Below are 21,001 nucleotides of genomic sequence, written 5' to 3' on the forward strand. Positions count from 1 at the left end.
GTTGCTAGGTAGTGCAAAAGAAGAGGCTCGTTGTAGTGCTTCCAATCGCAGGTTTCGTGTTCGAGAGTTTGCTACTTGAAAGTCAGACACCACAGAAACGGTGCTTCAAGAGATGAGAAAATTATCCGAAGCAATGATTCCAGCAAGAGGATAATCATGATCGTGATGTAAGTAAGAGGAGACTAAAGATGTGGTACAAACGTAGTCCATGCTACCGTATCGTATATGCCAGGGGGCAGCGATCGCAAGCTCAACAATATAAGTACAATTACTGTAACACGTGTAGTGATTGATATGAAAGCGATGGCAACTACAGCAAATCTCACGACCCAACTGTCATGGGGGGCATGCGACAATATGACCCAGCCAAATATCAAAAGAAAAGGTACCGATGCGGATGCTGTTACAATGGAAGCCACACGCCATAGCATCTGTTCAGTGTGCCACTGAAACGGATAATTCCAGCCCAGACAATGCAGTCCTCCATATATGACGCCACTGAAGCATCCAAGGAAAAGTGTAATAACATGACTACGATCATGACGATTATCATCAGCATAGCCACCTAAAGACGGAGCCCGACGTTCTCGGACAGTACAGGGAGAAATGGTCACGGCAGTGCCCATAAGACTCCTCAAGGGATAATGAGAAGGATAAGATAATGATACCAGGCATCCAAGGAGAATTCTGGATTTGGTTTTCTAGAATGTGGGTGAGTAAGAATGATTTAAGGTGAGAATATTGACCACATACTCGTAGGTTAATGTGCGTAACGGAGGAGCTTCTGTTTTATTTCTATTCCAATGAACAGGATAAGGACGTCGTACGTCCTTAGGTTTCTTCCACCACAGGCAATAGGCAATGCAGGCGAGAGAAACTATAGCCAGGGTGTCGATTTCGAGAAGGGTAGTGGGAAGGTGCTGGATATAACGGGCGACAAGCTGGAGGACGAACCACCCCAGCTGCAGAACGGCGATTCCCTTGGATAGTGCGTCACCCTTACTTCGACCTTCTATGTCTGCCTCCACAATGTCAGGGATATCCACGCATCCATCGCGAATGTAGTCCATAAGTTCCTTGGGTGTAAGAGTAGCTCGTGGCTCGTCATCACAGTAAAGCATAAATCCACCCATCCACGCGAAAAACCCATGCGCTGCGGTCCACTCTGTGAGACATCCGTTGAATCACTGCACCAAAATGCTGAGCAAGTAACGAACCTCTAAATTTGCGGCCTGAAAAATATGGACCACTTGGATGTGGACTGTTCTTTTCATCTAATGTTGGAGGTTCACTGAGCAATGTAGCTGTGCTTTAGCTGTGCTCTCTCCTATATCTGGATGGTCGCTGCGGGCCGCATTAAAGACATCATTGAAGGCCTTTGCAGTACCAAGGGCACTTAGAAACTGTATTGCGGCCCAGGTGACCATGAGTACTGGGGCAATCAGCGCCAGAACCATGATGTATAGGCGACGAAAGAAAATAGTCATTCTTCCCTCGTCCATACCCGGGATATTTGGGTGAATTGCAGTCCATGTGCATGCGAATAGAGTTGCAACGCAACTCCAAATGATGTCCCACAAGGTTCTGGTGTCACTGCTGGATGGAGAGTCGGTGACATCGAGTGTAGGGGTACTAGTACAATTGAGAGGCGGTAAAGCACGAACAAATGGAATGCATAACAGCAAGAGGATAGCAGCCAAGGTGAACGGTAGGAGGGCCATGGTAAAGTTGAGAGCATAATTCTATTCATTCCACTACTCTCTTTAAGGGTGTGTCAAATGTATGGCAAGCGATGATGTAGCAGGCCGGTGTATGTGAACATGTTGAGAGGTCAGGGGTAGAAGTGGCACAAAAACGCGTGAGACATGCATGAATCCCCTCGTAATTACAGACAGGACACAAGGAAAGCTCCACCGTGACCGCGGCCGCTGCTTGCTGGAAGACTAGAGTGCCGTAGATCCTCAGATTCCTCGCCCTTTCTCGCCCTTGTCTACCGTGACAAAGGTATAAGGAAAGGGTAAGGAATCTACTAACAAGAAGTTAATGTGATGGCCACACAGGCTGAGTCCTACTAGTAGCGCTGACTCTCGGAGTAGTCGTGGTGCTGAAATCAGCCTATCCGGACCAAATCTGTCATGATAAAAGTTTATGTAATCCTATGACTTGGAAGTCGGTGAGCTCTGACTCGAGTCAAATTCGCTTTGACTAGTTTTGGCAACATTGTTTCGATGATCCTGCACACATACGGTGGTGGACCGTGGCCGCAATGAACTGTTACGAACCTCGTGGCTCAAAGGCGTAGCGCTCACTACAGACTGCTACAGGCGTGCTAGATGAAGAAATATGAATTGGCTGCAGCGGCACCTGTCGATGATGAACGTTTCAATGCCCAAATGCCACAAGCAATGCAAATGAATGTCAGACCGACTTCTGATTGTCCTGCTATGTGAACACGAGACCAAGCTTTGGCACTGCTATGTATGATCAATATTGTATCAGAGCAGCAGGGTGGCAGCGAAGAATAGTGATGACGGTGTGGTTTATGTTAAAGTACAGGAGAGTGGGGCGGCCATAGGAAAGTAGGACTTCTATTTTGGTTGCTGGGCGCTGAGCGCTGAGCTGCGAGGTCGACAAGGGGGAAGAATCTTTGTCATGAGGTTCTATCTGCGGCATCACTGAATTTAGTTGTTTTTCATAGCACGGCCACCCTCCACACCAGGCTTTTAGGAGTCTATGTCTATTCTTCACAACTGGTCATCATTCACAACAGTTGCACCTTGATCCTTGCATTAGCCCGTCGCACTTCAGGAACGTCCAATCCGACGAGAGACATCTCATTGTTACTTGCTCCTTTTAGCGTATTGAAGTCGAGAGAGTCAAGGAACGCAATAACATTATAATCGTGAGTCAGTTGGTGCAGTTCCTCATAAACATATCATTTACGGTGTCACCGTGACTGTAGCTCTCACAAGAGTCACACCTGCGCTCCATGAAGATGATTGTAATGAGAAACACATGTATGTGGATGACCGTGCAATTTCCTGATCATGCAATGCAAAACCGTCAAACCTCCGATATTTGCCACTGGAACTCGCGATAGAACTATAGAGCTTTCTTGACGCTCCAATTAGTCTTCGTAATGCGACCTGAAAGACCTTACCCTTCGCCAGTTCAATTCAAAATCCGACTCGAACCCTATTCCACATTGTCATAGCCACCCGGGCCCCTCGACCACCATCACGAAGCACACTGGGTAACTTTACATATCGTTGGATACCTTGGAACGATCTTACCTGAATTTTAATAAGGTATTGTCACAATACTTTAAGCGCGCATGAATCGAATATTTCAGTTCCCGACAGTGCTAGTGGTGGGCGATGCTGATATGTGCACTGTCCACGAGTATTGGTGCCCTCGTTTATGGCGTGGGTCGATCAGAAAGTCTACATTGGAACTACAGCATGCTGATGTCGAAGCAAAAACTCTGGATGTAGACGGAGGTTGGGAAGGCTCATTAATGATGGAAATGTAGCATCAGAATATCAAAGAAAGGACAAAGGTTCTTCTTCAGGGAAAGGTGTACAAGAGATCGATTTCGAGGAAGACCTACAGTGTGGTTGCAGCACTGCAGCGCTTATGACCTCGATTGCAGATGTTGACTGCTCGCAGTCCCGGTATTCAATATTGGGTACTATTCCAGAGTTACGTTGTGTTCCTGCACATATCATTGCATTCAAATGCTTCTCACTCCTATTCACGTGTGTGTAATGCAGTTTTTGAAGGTGAGGAGCCGCCCGCTGGTGTCTGGGTTCTGGCAGCTGATTTGGGTACCAAAATGATTAATGACCATTGAGCTCTGCGACTAGTACGCTCCATCAGTAGAGAAATCGATCGGTGATACGTGAGGAAAGTGAAATATGTCCTGGTGTCTCTGCGCGATAAATAATGGACCCAGTAGCGCTAGCTGTACATTGTACACCGACATAACAACTCGAACCTGCATCACGTCTGTAATATTCCTTGCGGTAAGCGAACGACTCAGATGGGAAACAGAACACACACCAAGCTCATCCAGACCGCCTCCCACCAATTTTTTGGCAAGGGTTCTTTAAATCTAAAATGATAAACAGTAAACCCCAGTCACAAAGAAAAACATGGAGGGCGTCACACACTTCTCAGCATCTATGTCCTCTGTCCCGGACTTGAAGTCCATCTCGCTCGGTTTCACCAGGGGTACCCGCTTCAGAAATTTCGCAGATAGATACAATACCGGGAACAGCATGACAGGCAAATACGTCGTCACGAACGTCGCATTAGACCAATTCGCTTTCAAGAAGACTTGCCATCCGCTGAACTAAAATCGTAGTCAATAATCCTAGGATATCAAGAGCAGTTTAACATTGCACACGTACCAGGAGAGTCGTCAACGACGATGCAATCACCCACCACGATGCATATGGCTGGAGTCTCGAGGCATATGGTAAACATTTCCTGTCATACCCTTGTGCCAATAATCCCTGGTGGAACCTGATGTAGGTCACACCGATACAAAACCATGCCAAGAGCCCCGTGGTAGCAGTCATGTCCGCAAACCAGGTAAAAACGATGCCGGAGCTGGTGCTCACAACCATGTATGACAAAAGGGAAAACAAGGAGCAAAAAATGACCGCCGCATATGGATAGCCTGAACGTGATGTGCGCAAGAAAAACGTGGGAGCATTCCCGGCGGCAGCAAGGCCATCTGTGAATTAAAAGTGAGAATACGAAAATCTGTGCATTTCTGCACGTACATAAGCACCTCGATGATAAATATAAGTCGCTTGAAGAGGCAGACCACGCAGAAGTCAGGATAACCGCGTTCAAAATCTGGATTAGGTTTTATTGGAAGGAGCTGAGACAAGCATGGAAGGACATACCGAGGGTAGATATCTAATTCCAGCCCGATTGATAGCGATAACGAACGGAGATGACGAGGCATTGGAAGAGTTGAGACTTAAAAGAGGATCATTGGAAGGGACGAGCAACCCAATGATGAAAACTCCCCCGATGTAAAATAAGAGAATTCGGATGTATACTGTCCGTATCGCGCGCGGCATGGTGTATCGAGGGTTCTTCGTCTCCGCAGCTGCCATCTATAAATGTAGTGATGATAAATGTCGTGTGCCAATGATACAAGAGAGCCCACGTACAGTGATAATCTCGGTTCCAATGAAAGAAAACGCAGCCTGGATAAGTACACGGACAAATCCTAGAAACTGCCCTTTAGCTCCAGCTATTCCATTGAACTGTACAAATGGTCCAGGATCTTTCCAGTATCGAAACCCAATACGATCATGACTTGGGCCACCTCCGAGGTCAAGCACAATGCCAAGGATGAGAAGCCCTGTTATTGTGACCACTTTGACGGACCTGATCGACGATAAGTCTATCCAGCAATCGAGGCAAAAACGGCTGCTCACGCAAAGATGAATTCCATTTCTCCATAGGTCCCTGAAGATCATATTAACATGTATGATTGACATTTGTTGAAGCAAGGGACTAACCAACGCCGAAAAGATTGATCCCAACAGCAACGACCAGACACATGGTGATCCACACAGCATTGTTAACTCCGGGGTTCCAATAGTCAATGAGAGTAGCGGCAGCTGACAATTCAGCTTCACCAAGATTGGCTCAAGTTGAATACGAGAAGACTTCAACGCATGGTCGTACTCACCAGGTATCGTAAACTGACACGAAATCAAGCGATAAGAATCTTCCAGCCATTCATAGCGATGCGGCATCTTACCGTCCAACAGTACCAGCAATTCCAACCCATTGCAAAGGAGAAGGCCGGGTCGACAAATCTTTCCGCAAGTTTGATGTGACCGCCTGGAATGGGAAGGAGAGCAATCATTTCCCCGACGCTTATCTGTTATGTAACCGGTAAACCGAGAACACAGAAGCGCGCCAAAGACGAGCTCACCATAACGCAGTAGCACATTGTCCCCATGAAAGTATACCCGAGTAGAAGTCCCACAGGACCACCCTCCATCAATGCCGTCGCAGTGCCTAGAAATAAGCCCGTACCAATAACGCCTCCAATGCTGATGCCAAAATTGTGAGACACATGTATGTGTTGAAGATGATGACTTGCCCGATCATAGCAACGTGACGCCCCTTCAGGCGTCGTTGAAGTGGCGTCGTTGGAAGCAGGACAGCGGTGTCAAGCAGTTCGCCGTGTTCGACGTCACAGGCGTTGGTAAGCACTTTTGGCGTCTTGTCTGTGAAACCCAGAGGCACCATCGTTCCTGCACGAAAACCTGTGGATGTTCCCTGGACTTCAACAATAACTACAGTTCATATTAGTAAATTTTCAACGTACACCACGGAATCCCCACGCGTATAGCCGCTTTTGACGAATCGAACTGGCACTGATCGAGGATTAGGCAATTTGAACGTCACATATGGTCTGCATGGGTACGACGTGGAAGACTCCCTACATGCGGCAGTGTTATACATTGAATATTGTGAAAGCGTTTTGAGGTACGTACTAGTGGACTGTCATGGTGTAACTGACGCAAGCATAGATCGGCTCATTGACCAAGGACGATTACCACGAATTTTCATAATGTAGTTTTCCATGTAACGATTCGTCTTGCAAATGGTGTTACAGATTGAGGGGTTCGAGCATTAAATTTTCCTCTGAACTCACCTGCAGGTTGACGGGACCTTGCACTTGGACTTTTCCTCTGAGCGTGGTCACCGCAGTCTCGGGGAGGTCATGCATAGAAAATTCAATTGATACAGATAAGTATAGCCCTGTACAGAACTACAAAGCTAGAAACTCTGCATGGTAGAGTACTGAAACGAGGTGCACTGTCATTCAAAGGATAAGAGGAGACAGACCGACTCCATAGCTCTTGCACCATAAGAACACGAGGGCCATGCTGGATTCAGATTGGTGTCCAGAAGAAATGGGCTGCACGCTACAATCCTTACCACCGGCAACGCCCGAAAAATGTGCTTAATAATAGCAATTAACCGGTTCCGGTCAGGACTGGGCCATCTGAGATACGTTTGATTGACTTTTAACTTGCATGTTCTGACCCTGGACCTACATATTAGTGCCACATGATTAATAGTAACTGTTGGTGAACAAGGTGGTTCGGAGCCATCCGGAAGGCCAGCACCATGCATCCAACTTAGCGAGACGCGATTTTCCTTTCCATTCGAAATCGGACTATTTGCACAACGGACTCGCAACGTGAATTCTAGTACCCGTCGTTTATACTTGTTCTCCTCATTATCATAGTTCTCTCGTCACTCACGGTCTTTCTGTGCATCCCACCCACCGCTACACTATTGTGCAATAGATATTTTGCAATTTGCATTCCTGATCTTTGTTTGCGTGGCATCACACCGAAATCGCTGTTCCTTTACCCGCCCACCCAGCGGCTCAATCCTCCAGTGTCCAGCCTGAGCTGTTAAACGCTCGGATATATCCCAACCTGTCAATGCCTTCGCGTTCGTTCTCCTCGTCCCACCGCAATAGTCGAATTGGAGGTAGAAGCACATCAACTTGCCTGTCGAGACATAAGTCTAGGTAGAATTCAGTCAAGCTAGATTCGACAGTCCTTTCAATTAATAAATATCCTTCTCTCTCAAAAGGTATGCATTCCAACTTCTCATCCGAGGAAGGCTGAACTCGACACTCACTGGTTACCTAATCTCCTTACAGCCTTTAAACGTGGAAGATTTGCCTCATGCTCATATGTGAGGTTCTTCCACAAGTTTGTCGAGTCCTTAGGGACGTTTTTTCACAACTTCTCCTCAATCACTTTTCCCTCACATACCCGTCGAGATTGCTCTGCTCGTTCTGACCGGCTGGACACTGTTGCTGAACTCGCCCGAGTATCATCGTTACAAACACGAAGATTCCTCTCAAAGCCAAGAGCAAGTTACGTTCGAGTGTCAGATTGACTTCCGATGGCCGCCCAGGTGGCTCCTGAGCCCAGTTGATGACCTTGTATCACGGAGGAGTGGTGGGCCTTGGCGAAGTACAGTGAGAAAGGTATGTCCCACACAGATTTACCGAGGGACAGAAGTAAGTGATATGGCAGCACAGCTGGACCCTGGTAACCTCACTGGCCTGTATTTCTTATGTCAACTCCCTCGCGGCTTTCTCCATCTCGAGGTCTGTCGTTCGTATCCGAGTTACTATTCTCTACTAACGATTTCCACAGTGTGTAGAAAAGGGCACGCTTTGGGCCGTGCACACCGTGAAAACTTTGCCATCCACTAATTTCGGGCGAGTCGCAATCGTGGGAGACCCTGCACATGCCAAGGCTCTGGTGCTGGCCAGAGTATCGAGGTCAGCTGTGCACGACTGCACTCCAAGAAATTTACACCAGGTTGATTTGATTTGATAGGATGCTTACTTGCTCATGACTGTTCTTGGTCACAAATCTACGACCCTAGAAACGGTACCTATGGCCCCTGCCATCTACGACAAGTTGAGAAGCCCATTCTCATCGGAAGTGGCTCTGCGCTCTATTCATAGTGGATAACTATGCGCGTTTGAAGAGGACGCCCCCCTGCACGAGCTCAGTGATACGATCACCAAAAATTGGGAGTGGGCATGGCTGACCGAGCTAGATGATACTTTGGAAGAAGCTGTCATTGTGGAAGTCAGCTCCATCGATGTCAACTGAGAGATCTAGTGTGCACTGACAGATCCCCGTAGCTTTGCCACTGCAGCCCCGTGTCACGAGCTGAGAATGTAAAATGATTTTGTATATGGCGTTTATCCTGATTCGGAGTTATGGCTGATTGATCTAGGTCTACTTCCTTCTAGATACCACTGCGTAAGTCTTGTATGGATATTGATACGTGCCCTCCTCCTTGTTAATCCAAACTTTACCATCTCCCCGCTCGAGGATACCTTTGACGTCCTCCACTACCTTGGCCTCTTCATCTGGAGGGAGTATGGTAATGAAACTCTCACTCTGAACGCGATCCGTAACAATTTTCTCGCTAGCAAGAAGATGATATGCCCACTCTTCCTCCTCCCGAGGATGGAACAAGGAGATATACTCAGGTGTAGAGAACGTCTCCCTCCAAAGACCGAGGGGGAATAGGGGCGTCCCTTTCTTATGAACCTCGACGCGGTCACGGAATTGTGCAACCCAACCTGCGCCGTCTCTTCGGTGCTGTCAAAAGAATTGATACAAAGAAAATAACAGAAGCGAACCTGTCTTCGAGGTTCCATATAAACACAACTGCACCGTCCTTCTTCAAAATACGACCGAATTCAGCCGATGCCTTCCCATAGTCGGGGCACCAATGGAACGCCTATATATCTGATGGGTGAACACCTGCACCTACCCTTATATTGATAGCACTACTCACCTGTGCGATAATGATAAGGTCTGCCCACTCATCTTCCACACCGGTGTTATCAAATGTCCCTTTGACAATAGAACTGCGATTATCATTGACAGTCTTCATCCACACATCACGCATGCTGTCGCTAGGCTCGATAGCTCTCAGCGTATCAATGCTCATAGCCCAGTCAGAGTGAGCTAACAAGGCACGGGTAAAAATACCTGTCCCTGCCCAATTCTGAAAGCCAATTGAAGGGAGGAAGTAAAAGTAACGTGTGTGACTCACTCGACAATGTTCAAGGGTGCTGTGCTCTTTGATACCTGACGAATGTACGAAATACACTCAGTTGGGTACGATGGGCGAGCCCTGCGCACAGCTCATATGTTAGCGCATGTGGACTACACGGATGGTAGTCAACTCACCGATCATATAGTTCATTCGTCCCAGTGGCGAATCCTGTCTGTGCAATAGCATGCACCTTTGTTGTCATGGTGCACGTACTTAACGTAGAAGACGCTGGAGTGGGCTATGCCCATTGCCCGAAGACCCAAAACGGCAACTCTTGCAAGAGTTTTGAACTACATTGGAATCCGCCAAGTTGGATTTTTAAGTGCTGAGCTAACGCTCGGACACAGCCCAACCTCCCGATGGGCCTTCGTATTCGATCTTCTCGTCCCACCGCAACAGTCGAAATTGGAAGTAGAAGCACATCAACTTGCCTGTCGAGACATAAGTCTAGGTGGAATGAGTCAATCAGGCCAAATTTGATAGTCCTTTCAATTAATAATATCCTTCTCTCAAAATGTACGCATTCCAGCTTCTCATCTGAGGAAGGCTGAGCTCGACACTCACAGGATGCCTAGTCTTCTTAGACAGTCTTCAAGTTCAGACGTGGAAGATTTGCTTCATGCTCATATATAGGGTTCTTCCATAAGCTTGTCGAGTCCTTAGAGATGTTTGTTCACAACTCCGCCTCAATCATCTTTCCCTCACATACCTGCCGAGATTGCTCTGCTCGTTCCAATCTGACCGGCTGGACATTGTTGCTGAGCTTGCCCGAGTATCATCATCGTGAACGCGAAGATTCCTCTCAAAGCCAAGATCAAGTTACATTCGAGTGTCAGAGTGACTTCCGATGGCGCAGGTGGCTCCTGAGCCCAGTTGATGATCTGGTGTCACAGAGGAATGGTGGGCCGTGGCGAAGTACAGCGAGAAAGGTATGTCCTATACAGATTTACCGAGGAACATAAGTAAGTGATATGGCAGCACAACAGATCATTACTAGAGCCTGGTAATCGCACTGGCCTGTATTTCCTATGTCAACTCCCTCGCAGCTTTTTCCACTGTGTTCTACTGCTTCCCACGCACCGCCCGCCTATTCGCGAGTCTCCGGCGTCCGTCATAGCTTGATCACGCTGTAAATCCATGTGTATGAATGTGTTCCTGTCATGTCTTTCCTTTTGGCCCATACATGACACGCACGACAGTCCACCTCGCCATCGATTTACAGCGCTTGCACCATTCCTTCTTTCGATTATAGTTCTATGGCCGCTTTTCTACAGGATTTAAATGATAATTCAATCGATCTCGGCTTCAAACTGAAGTGACGATAAGATATTACTGGGTCGCATCAGTGCCTTCCAAGACGATCATCTAACATCTAAATCAGACATTGCGACAGATACAACCGCTGGCCAGTGCATTTTCGTGGATGGTCACTGTTAATTTCCACCGAGTATAGTTCATTTTGTGTCATGTGACATCATGCCCATTGCGCCACAACCATGTCAGTTAGTACAACCATCCGGATCCTGCGCTGTATTAGAAGGAATATTGCTGTCTACTTTCTATACTAGGTGCGTCTAGATCCTAGACCCTAGGGCCGTTGTGAAAATTCTCATCGAACGGAGATCCGGATCTCGCCCTCCGCCAGGCTCAGCCCGAAGTGCTACATATAAGTAGTCACACACTCACAGATCTTAATGGATTCCCACTTGCGCACCACCCCACAGTACGTCACTCATTCGAGATGCCATCCCATCTCTCACCGGTGCTGTTCGATTCATCAGCTGCTCGTATTAGCATCTTTCAAATCTCAAATTCACTAGGCACCGAATTGTTGGATGACTACATCGGACTCGTAGCAAATCAGAAGGTCAGTCAAAATCCCATCTTCCAGGTTGTACATCCTGATCTATATGTCATATAGCTTCGAACTGAATTATTCGTCTTGTCGTTTTTGCTCAAAGATCGAGTTTATCCTGCTGATCTTTGGGAACTGGTTGGGGAGCGCAGTATAGAAGCAAAGCAGGAGGAAACATTGCGATCGCACCAGAGCTCCTGTACTGGTGGAGATGACGGAAGTCATACAATTGTGGAACGACTTATCATAGAAGAGAGGATGAAGCGGTGTCAGATAGAGGTGTCTTTGTACAGCCAGGCTATCGAGCGCCTCGAGCAATACCGGCCGCGTGAGTTCCTTTGACTTTGGGATGCGGATGTGTGGTCTAATCCTTCTTGCTCTGTAGCATTAACACGTATCAACGATGCGGCCAAGCGTGAGATCAGGAGCCTTCGGCAATGTCGAAGAAAGAGGTCGCGCCTTTAACCTGTTCGATAGCTACACAAGAGATGTGTGAAGCTTGGTTAACAAGGAACGAAGCTCACCTCATCCCAGCAGCAGAATCTTTCATTGAAAATTTCTCACCTTCGGATGGCTCTACTGCATCAGTACTGGATCAGTTAACCACCGCACAGGAAGAAAAATCAAAATATGCCATTTTGAACGTGAGTACTGTAATAATCTGCTTAGCTGTGCTCATTGTCTATCTATAGCAAATCACCCCCTCGTTACCCCTGTTGAGCACGTGGGTCACCGCTAGAGCTCAAGAAGCCTTATATAAGGCGTTCAAAATAGAACTGGCCAGTCAGGCGGATTTAATTGCAAAGTCCCTTGCCAACAAGCGTGACAGCGCCTATATGCGCCCTCTTGAGCGCGATTTGTTCACCTTGCAAGCAAAGATGCACCGAGCGGAGGCCGAGATAGAACTGTATACGCTTGCGATTGAAAATACCCATGAATTCAACTTTTCTGACAACAGTGGGTACAAATCGATCATGTTTTCTCCGTCATTACTGATACTATCCTAGGTTCATCAACGTCCTCTGATCAAAGTATTCCTCTGCCTCTGCCCGAGGAAGTATACCGTCATCAGGATGACGTCGACGATGACACGGACGAGGACTACCAATTTTGGTGATGTAGGTTTCATGTAACGGCCTGTGAAGGTACATATTAATCTTAGTTACTGCTGATCGAATAGTTCGAGACCTCTGAACTTACCTGCAGATTGGTGAAAACTTAGATTTGGACTATCCCTCTGATCGTGGGCACCACAGTCCCGGGAATCTATGCATAGAAATCGGATTGAGACAGATAAGTACTGCCTCATAACCCCGTCTTCTAAAGATAAGCACGAATTTTCACCTGATGTACGTGATCATTTTGATGAGAGAGATGGAACCAGGATAGTAGAAACACACCAGCTCGCTGTTGACACGGTCTGGATCCGACAGTGCTGATACAATCATGATACTGTTGAATTCCTTTGTGTGATGCATGGCGGAACTCTATCGTAGCATGTCCGTATGTGACACAATATTGGTATGCACTCTTTGATTTACCATAACGGTCTTCCGAAACCTCATTCATTTTTGGTTTTGGTTTTCATATACATCTTTCTCTGCTCCGGATCTCGCTGAACTGTGAAGCACTGGTACGAGGCCAAGCATACCCATTAACATATCGTGATTCAGGGTCACCGTTGCCTAGAGGCCTACCCCTATCCAGCACGAGGGTCTACCTGGCTTGTTCTCGGCCCCTACAGTTTTTTCATGGATCACAACGTCAGACTGGTCGTGGTTGCAATGTATGTTCACGTTACATCAGTGCGTCTCCGAATGCTCATGGTTCATTCGGCGACGCATCGATTATGCTCCATGGCCAGTGGGCTTCATTTTATGCGAGGTGCCATCATTTGGTCTTGGAAGACTCACTTTCCAAACACAGTTTCCTCTGAGATATCTTCCCTGCCAGTGAGGCTTACTTCCCTTTCACGCCAGTGCACTGTAGCTGCGGCGCGCTGATAAACTTTGCGGAATGTACATAAGACGCTCGCATCTCCTCGATTCCATGCGCTGCATTTTGTCTAGACAGCGTTGTGGTCGCGTTCAGATATTGGGACCATGTCCGTTGTTTCTTCATGCAGCACAGTCGGCTTTACCTTGAAACTAACATGAACCGCTGCTCGCATCTTTGATTGGTGATTCCAGCATGAGGCATACTTCTCGCTAGTGTCCATGTGCTCATGATGTCTCGGAGGTGCGAACTACAAAACTACCACCTCATGCGGATATCAGCGAACGATGCCATAGTTTCGAAGCACTTCGATAGAGCACGAAAACGAGGTGTTGCTGCCGAGGGTTAGAAGATATAATGGCCTGGCAGGAAACGTTTCTCAATGCGCACCATTGGACAGTCAATCTGGATCAAGAGATCCTTTTGGCTCAGAAAAAGAGAGCAGCCCATTGCACACTAACACACACATGCGTGCTATCTGGCGTATGAGGGGGACTAGGCCCCGCAGACCTACAAAGCTAGCGACTCGGTCACGTTCGCAAACGACAGTGGATATCTGTGCGACGCTGCATGGCAGAAACTTCTAGAGCGCTGAAGCAAGGTGCAGTGCCGTTCAAGCGACCGAAGGATACCCCGACTCCAGGCCGGCTCTTGCAAAATGAGAGCACGGACGCCTCACTGAATTCAGACTTGATCTGTATCGAGAGACTCGTCATATCCAGGAGAAGATAACTGTACGTTGCTGCTTTGCAATTTGCAGGGTGATCTCCGAGATGTTGATTAAATGTGCACAAGTACTGGTGCTGGCAGTGAGACGGACTAGATTGATTCACATCCATGTGAAGCGGAGCGTCAACTGGACTTCAAATTCTCTCTGGCTGCTAGCGCTTCAAGTTCGACGGTGTAGAATTGCAAAGTACATGGGTTATGCAGAATTGAGAGACTTGATATCATACAACGAGAACAACTTATGCGAATATTGCTGTTATGAAAGACTGGATGAATGTTGGAAAACACAAACTAAGCAGATGCTCCATGCTCTTCTCTACCGCATAAATCGAGAGCCCAGAGGAGGAACCTCTGTCTTCTATCCGTTCCTCACTCACGTTTGCAATTGAGAGCGCAGTAGAGGAACCTTCCGTCGGTTCCTCACTCACGCTTGCAATCGAAAGCCCAGTGGAGGAACCTCCGTCTTCCGTCGGTTCCTCAATCAACTTTGCTTTCCCTGTATGCCTTGAGCGTCAGTGAATTACGTTCAGTAACTCGCATAACATACTGTGCCTTTATTTTTGTCCGCGTCTTTCTGCTTATTATCATTCTGTGTAGACTATTTTCGATTAGCCCCACAACAGTCTCAAGCGGAAGACTTTTACTTACGGAACCTGATGAAGACGACCTAGTGCCATTGGTGGTTCCATTCACATCCGGTCTCGGAGTCCGCGCTGGGTCTGGTGTCACCTGCGACTGCGCGCCCTGTCGGTTAGTGGCATGACTCTTGAGATTGAATATATCAATCAAAATCTTGTCCAACTCCTCGTCGCCTGCATCAGCGGAGGTCGGGCTACGGCACCCGCTCTCCGCTGCGCTCCTGATCGCATGCTCGCGAGCCTCGTGTATCCCGAGGATAGTGGGCATCTTTAGCCGCTCACCTTCCTCGGCGGACATCCGGCTCGCCCGCTTGCACAGGAGCTTATATGAAGACAAGAGAAGGGATCTATCGATGTTGTATCTGTCGTATATGGTAATTTTCTCAATAGGCTCGATTTCGAGTTTCTGGAGCTCGTCGATAGCAAGTTGCTTCATTTCAGGAAATTGCCATGTTGTGGAGAGGTCGAGGATGGTGAGCCAGTGGTCCTTTGGTTTGCTTTTGAGCCTGTACGAGCTGCGTCCAGTGATCAATTACGATGCCTGCGAGATATAGTTATTTGAATTATTTCTTACCGACTATACCAGACCCATAAGAACTTCGCAAAGTCGGCGGCGCTTACTTGATCAAGTCGAAATGCAGTGGAATCAGAAGTTCCCTCCTTGGGAGTCTTTGCAAATTCCTGGGCGAAAAATTGCGACTCGCGCTCAAAGAAGTGTCTATGCACGCAGAATAGAGTGCCTTGGACCTGCTCGCATGAGGCGTTCAGCACGAGTGAGACATGTCAAAGTTGTGGCGTACGTGGAAGGTGATATCACCGTCTTTAAGATAGTACTCAGGGTGGTGGTGCATTGGGGATATGCCATTCTGAGAGCCGTGTGCCATGGTTGATGAGGGTTGTGTGTGAGGATGGTTTCAAAGCTGACCGTAGTTCGCGGGAACGGCGCAGCCATTTTATGCGTAACTCGAGCGCTTGAAGGTCAAAATAGCACTGTGATTCGTGAAGGTATCCGGGACGACCATGCACTGACTGAGACTCACGTAATCCTAGGATTTAGAAGCCTCGTGTTCATTGATTCGGGCAAGCGTACTTGAGAAGGAAAGGCGAATCATGACCGATTCCGCGGCCAGGACAATCATTGGAGCTCGATGAAGACAATAGCACAGCATTTCAAATGGATCCAGTGCACATGACGCCCACAATCGCTGATGCATCAAAGATAAGACAAGCCGAACACGAGGCGGTCATATGCGCTCTGAATCCAATTGCTGCGCCGCTGCGGAGAGCTAGAACTATCGCTCCGAAGAGAGAAGCTGATTGTTTTTCCATGACAAACTTATGATATGAATGTCGTAAGATGCGAGTCAGAAATGCAGTGAGTACGCATGTGTCCTGTTCAATCTTCTGCGAACAGCACCATATGCATACTCGATGCCCCTGGCAGGCAGTACAGGCATAACATGGAGAAACAGACCAGCCAAGAGGATCTTCATCCCTGGCACTCTAAAGCTGGAACCATCAAGGGCGTTGTATGAGGTTTAAGCTGTTGTCGAAGGCATAACTTATCATCCAAGTGAGGAGCTCCTTGTGTCTACCAAACGGCATTATAATACTATTGCCTTTGGTAAACTCAAGGAGCTCGGGCGCGAAAACATGACTAAAGTCGTTGTTGAGTCGTTGAGTGTGGTGGTGAGACGGAACACAAGAAAATTGAAAACGATACAGTACCACCGGCAACGCCCGAAAGATTTGTTTACACAGCACCTTTCTTGGGACTATGGAGTCTGGACGTGCTTGAATCATTGACTGCCTTCTAACCTGCTTTCGCTCTTTTTTGAATGTTCGTGCTGGATCGACGCGTCTTGATTTAACTTGTACTGATCATTGCACACGGTTCGCGATACGGACGACCTCAGAACATCTCCCCAATCCGCACCTGGGGATTTCTATTTGATTGCATTGTGAACCCCCACGTCCTCTGCGGCTCCACTTTAGCTGTAATTATTCAACTCACCACGACAGCAACACTATTCTTCACAGTCTGGGTACCGGCACTTCGACAGTGTATTTTAGAGTACATTATTGAACAAGAATCCAGAGACTAAGGTATCATACAAATTGGATAACGTACATGAATACTGCTGCGATAACAGACTTGACGAATGTTGGAATGGACAAATAAACCAGAGCACGCTCCACTCTCTGCTCTGTCGTGAATTTTGTGGAGCGGACAGCCGAGCAACCTTCGCCATCCGTCAATTGGTCTCTCATTTTTTCACCTATATTTCTCCGGCGTCAGTGGATTACGTTTAGTCAATCGGGTTACATACCGATCCTGTAGTTTTATTGTTATCTTTCGGATTCTGAGAAGACTATCTTCAATCAGCCACACACTCGATCGATCAAGCCGAAGAATTTCACTTACCGAACCCGATGCGGACGACTTATTGGTTCCATTCACATTCGGAGTCGGAGTCGGAGTCTTGATGGTTGGCACTGGGTCTGGTTTTGCCTGCGGCTGCGCGCCCTGTCTGTTAGCGTTGTGACCTTTGAGACTGAATACATCAATCAAGATCTTGTCCAACTCCTCGTCGCCAACATCAGCGGAGGTCGGGCTACGGCACCCGCTCTCCGCTGCGCTCCTTATGGCACGCTCACGGGCCTCTTGTATGCCGAGGACAGTGTGCAATTTTAGTTGTTCACCCTCCTCGATGGACATTCGGCCCGCCCGCTTGCATAGGAGCTTGTATGCAGGCAATAGCAGCGATCTATCGATCTGGTATCTGTCGTACGTGGTAATTTTTTCGACGGGTTCGATGTCGAAGCTCTGGAGCTCATCGATGGCTAGCTTCTTCATTTCTGGGAATTGCCAGACGGTCGAGAGCTCCAGTATGGTGAGCCAATACTCTTTTGGCTTTCTTTCGCGCCTGTACGACCTGTGTGCAGTGATCAATTACGATGCTTGCGGGATATAATAATTTAAGTTGATGCTTACTGACTATACCAGACCCATAAAAAATTCGCAAAGTCAGCGATGGTTACTTGATCAAGTCGAAATGCGGTAGAATCGGAAGTTCCCTCCCTGGGAGCTTTTGCAAACTCCTTCACGAAAAATTGTGACTCGCACTCGAAAAGTGCTTGTGGACACGAAAGAGAGTGTCTTGGACCTGTTCCCATGTGACGATCAGTGACAGCGAGACATAAAATAGGTGTGGCGTACGATGAATGTGATATTACCATCTTTCAGATAAAAGTCGGGATGGTGGTGTACTGGAGAGACACCATTGTGAGAGCCCGTATGTGCCATTGTTGATGAGTGTAGATATATCGATGGTTGGTTGTGAGTGAGGGTAGTTTCAAAATTGGTCGGAGTTCGCGGCCACGACGCGGCCATTTTATGTGCAACTCTGGCGCTCGAGGAACCAAACAGCTACACAGTGTGATTCGTTGGAAGATATCCAGGGACGATCCGCTAGAACACGTACTAACTGAGTAACTCCCGTGATACTAGGATTTGGAAGCCTCGTGTTCATCGATTAAGAGAAGCGTTGGGAAGGAAAGGCGACTTTAGACCATGCCATTGATGAAGTTCGAGCCCGATAGAATAATCGTACAGCATTTTACGCGAATCCGGTGCATACGAGGCCTACAAATCGAAGTTTGATGACTTAAAGATAAGACACGAGGCAATCAGGTGCGTCCGGATCCATTCAATTGCTGCGGGAACTAGGACTGTTGCCTAGAAGAGACGCGCCCAAGATCTGTTACCATGTCGTAAAAGAGGAGTCAGAAATGCAGCGACTATGCATGTGTATCTCATGTTCCACATTTCAGAACAGAATCCCACATACATAAACGCTGCTTCGATTAGGTACTACAGGGATAGTACATGGAGAAAAGATAAAGAGAAAAAAGCCTGGCGCTCTGAAACTGAGAGCATCAGATTCAAGGGAAAAGCCCGAATAAGAGCGTTTGCACTGAGTAGCAGAAGCCGAGACCTTGTCATCCAAGTCACAAGAGAGGAGCTTCTTGTATTTCCCACACCACGATAAAGCTATCATTGAGTCGTGTGGAAACACAACTGGCGTTGTTAACGTTGTGAGCGACGAGCGACCGTAAACCGGTAACACCCGAAGACCTTACACAGCATTGGAACCTGCTTTCGTCTTCACGTCCTTTGGCTTTCCTTAATTATACGTATGCACACCGATATCATCCTCGGATTATTGACTCCTTCATTTGCAAGATTTCCATGCAGTATTCTGCGGCTTCGCTTCCGACGCGATTGTCGGCTGATTACATAGTACGCCTTATTATTCAACAATCTGCCACGCTCGCTGCTGCCCGTGGAATCGGGTGGATGATCTGGATCTAACAACGCTGTCACTGTATTTTGCTTGTAATAAACTCACAACCCCCCCGCCAATTAGCTCACCCCTACACTTGCTTTCGACGCATTGCGTTCTGCGAGAAACGGCTCAATGCACCTTCGCGTCAACGCGCTTCCGAATCCCGAGCGTGCTCGACAGCAGAAAGAGTGTGGCGAATATCTTTGCAAAGTACATTGTCGCCTTCTATCTAGTAGTGTTCTCATCGTTCACCTATGTCATCCAGATTACAACCGTTGATGGCCCCGAGAACAAAATATGAAGACGCCTGTGGCATAGCCGCTTTCGTTGGATTGTATGGTGCGTTTTCTGTTGTATTTCGGGACGTATACATCTAAAGTAGAGATACCCAGCACCGAAAAGCTGTTCAAATCCGCTGCAAACCTCACGCAGGCGTGCATAGGTGTTCAGTCATCTCCCGGGAGTACTGCCGGAGTGCCTCTAGCGAGTAATGAGGCGCATATATCCTTTCTGAATGTCCAAAATATAAAAGACAACATGCATACATCCTGCTTCCTATGATACGACGCATATATATAACCCTCTAATGCACCCTCGGCGTATGTGCGCACAATATCCCGCTCGTTTTCACTCGGAGCATCCAGCCGCTAAATTGACAACACAAACCCATACATATCCCATCGAAGCTCCGACGGCTGACGTATCTACTCAGTCAAAGGACAGAACAAACCATGTTCAGGAGCCTCGGGCCCAAGGAAGAACACGTCCGATGGACACGCGCACTTGCGAGGGTTGGCCAGGCTCCCAATGTATCAGACAGTTATCTGCTGCGTACTGCACAGAACCGCATGGGTATGTTAGCGTGTGCTGTGGTGATGGAGGCGCCATCAATAATATGCATGTTTCATTGCCATATTTTAAAGTGGATGGTACGAACCTACATTGACTCGGTTCTTCCATTTCTACAGCGAGATCACTGTACATGGCCGCGCCGTCCAAGGCTAATGCCCACCAGTTACTAGCTTACCATAGAATGGTGGCCAGCATTCCGACATAAGCCATTCTGAATGCCGCACGGACTGGGAATCATCTGTAATCGGAGCACATCGAGACTGGATGGATGACTAAGTAAAGGTTTGTATCAACATCCAATCACAACATCCAATCATTGAGCCACGCGCAAATGTATATAGTTTGGCCATTCACACCCTGTATTCTCCCCGCTCCAAGCATGTCTGATATCCTCAGAAAGTCTCCGTCTCACGTCCCAACTACAACTCAGTGCATTCAAACGTGCTTACTCTGCCTACTTGTATTGATCATCATTCCCTGTTGAACTCATTGCCAGCCTTACAAAAGATGGTCTTGTAACATTGATCGTCCCTAATCCAACCTTTCATGTATGTGGCTGGATCGAAGATGGCGTATCAAACCATTTCGGATGACAAGCCGGGTTCTGTTTACACCAAAACCAACGAGTGCGCAAACACTTCATTCTCGTTGCGGCATTGCCTTTATTTATTTCTCAATTAACAGCGAACTGTATATTATTCGATCAATAACAGCATCAATGGGGAAGCGGAAATACAACCCACCACTATGTTGCTACGTGAAAATTTACCGGCCTCCTCTCGAAGGTTCATCGCCAGGATTATAGCAGATTTGAGCACCAGTCGGCTGATATTACAGGGCGCAAAAGGTGAGTCGTCAGGTGAAAATCTGATGCAACGAAAACTACTACTACTTACAATGAGAACGCAGGTACTCTCTTCATTGCAGCA

At 47.6% G+C, this 21,001-nt stretch overlaps 7 protein-coding genes across 7 annotated transcripts; 2 read left to right on the forward strand and 5 right to left on the reverse strand.

Moving 5' to 3' along the window:
• Positions 1–182: 182 nt before the first annotated feature.
• DFJ58DRAFT_704881 (uncharacterized protein) lies at positions 183–1,721 on the reverse strand (the record flags this gene model as incomplete). The annotated part of the gene is made up of 3 exons (XM_041383691.1): positions 183–701; positions 750–1,165; positions 1,388–1,721. The coding sequence occupies 3 exons, from the start codon at positions 1,719–1,721 to the stop codon at positions 183–185; spliced, it is 1,269 nt and encodes a 422-aa protein (XP_041242265.1).
• Positions 1,722–3,891: 2,170 nt separating this feature from the next.
• Positions 3,892–6,386, reverse strand: DFJ58DRAFT_461218 (amino acid permease). The gene is made up of 13 exons (XM_041380502.1): positions 6,137–6,386; positions 5,966–6,086; positions 5,789–5,911; positions 5,717–5,729; positions 5,544–5,657; positions 5,460–5,490; positions 5,190–5,409; positions 4,917–5,132; positions 4,791–4,866; positions 4,413–4,741; positions 4,173–4,354; positions 4,063–4,114; positions 3,892–4,008 (listed from the first exon to the last, which is right to left on the reverse strand). The coding sequence occupies exons 1-13, from the start codon at positions 6,283–6,285 to the stop codon at positions 4,003–4,005; spliced, it is 1,632 nt and encodes a 543-aa protein (XP_041242266.1). The 5' UTR covers positions 6,286–6,386; the 3' UTR covers positions 3,892–4,002.
• A 1,709-nt stretch (positions 6,387–8,095) lies between these two features.
• DFJ58DRAFT_729703 (uncharacterized protein) lies at positions 8,096–8,549 on the forward strand (the record flags this gene model as incomplete). Its single annotated transcript, XM_041385783.1, has 3 exons — positions 8,096–8,176; positions 8,226–8,360; positions 8,412–8,549. 3 exons carry the CDS (start codon positions 8,096–8,098, stop codon positions 8,547–8,549), a joined length of 354 nt encoding a protein of 117 aa, XP_041242267.1.
• Positions 8,550–8,822: 273 nt separating this feature from the next.
• DFJ58DRAFT_889524 (uncharacterized protein) lies at positions 8,823–10,198 on the reverse strand (the record flags this gene model as incomplete). The annotated part of the gene is made up of 5 exons (XM_041394719.1): positions 9,789–10,198; positions 9,657–9,732; positions 9,391–9,603; positions 9,233–9,333; positions 8,823–9,183 (listed from the first exon to the last, which is right to left on the reverse strand). Exons 1-5 carry the CDS (start codon positions 9,854–9,856, stop codon positions 8,823–8,825), a joined length of 819 nt encoding a protein of 272 aa, XP_041242268.1. The 5' UTR covers positions 9,857–10,198.
• Positions 10,199–11,395: 1,197 nt separating this feature from the next.
• DFJ58DRAFT_729705 (uncharacterized protein) lies at positions 11,396–12,626 on the forward strand (the record flags this gene model as incomplete). Its single annotated transcript, XM_041385784.1, has 6 exons — positions 11,396–11,521; positions 11,576–11,837; positions 11,895–11,924; positions 11,987–12,153; positions 12,202–12,466; positions 12,517–12,626. 6 exons carry the CDS (start codon positions 11,396–11,398, stop codon positions 12,624–12,626), a joined length of 960 nt encoding a protein of 319 aa, XP_041242269.1.
• A 1,766-nt stretch (positions 12,627–14,392) lies between these two features.
• Positions 14,393–15,965, reverse strand: DFJ58DRAFT_795559 (uncharacterized protein). The gene is made up of 6 exons (XM_041390535.1): positions 15,912–15,965; positions 15,672–15,861; positions 15,446–15,618; positions 14,882–15,386; positions 14,781–14,831; positions 14,393–14,729 (listed from the first exon to the last, which is right to left on the reverse strand). The coding sequence occupies exons 2-6, from the start codon at positions 15,753–15,755 to the stop codon at positions 14,715–14,717; spliced, it is 828 nt and encodes a 275-aa protein (XP_041242270.1). The 5' UTR covers positions 15,756–15,861; positions 15,912–15,965; the 3' UTR covers positions 14,393–14,714.
• A 1,000-nt stretch (positions 15,966–16,965) lies between these two features.
• On the reverse strand, positions 16,966–18,257 carry DFJ58DRAFT_795563 (uncharacterized protein). The gene is made up of 5 exons (XM_041390536.1): positions 18,064–18,257; positions 17,867–18,008; positions 17,297–17,807; positions 17,181–17,243; positions 16,966–17,150 (listed from the first exon to the last, which is right to left on the reverse strand). Exons 1-4 carry the CDS (start codon positions 18,176–18,178, stop codon positions 17,181–17,183), a joined length of 831 nt encoding a protein of 276 aa, XP_041242271.1. The 5' UTR covers positions 18,179–18,257; the 3' UTR covers positions 16,966–17,150.
• Positions 18,258–21,001: the final 2,744 nt, after the last annotated feature.

The sequence above is a fragment of the Suillus subalutaceus genome, assembly GCF_016647625.1.
Source record: "Suillus subalutaceus strain FC151 chromosome Unknown DFJ58scaffold_77, whole genome shotgun sequence".
Taxonomy (NCBI): Eukaryota; Fungi; Basidiomycota; class Agaricomycetes; order Boletales; family Suillaceae; genus Suillus; species Suillus subalutaceus.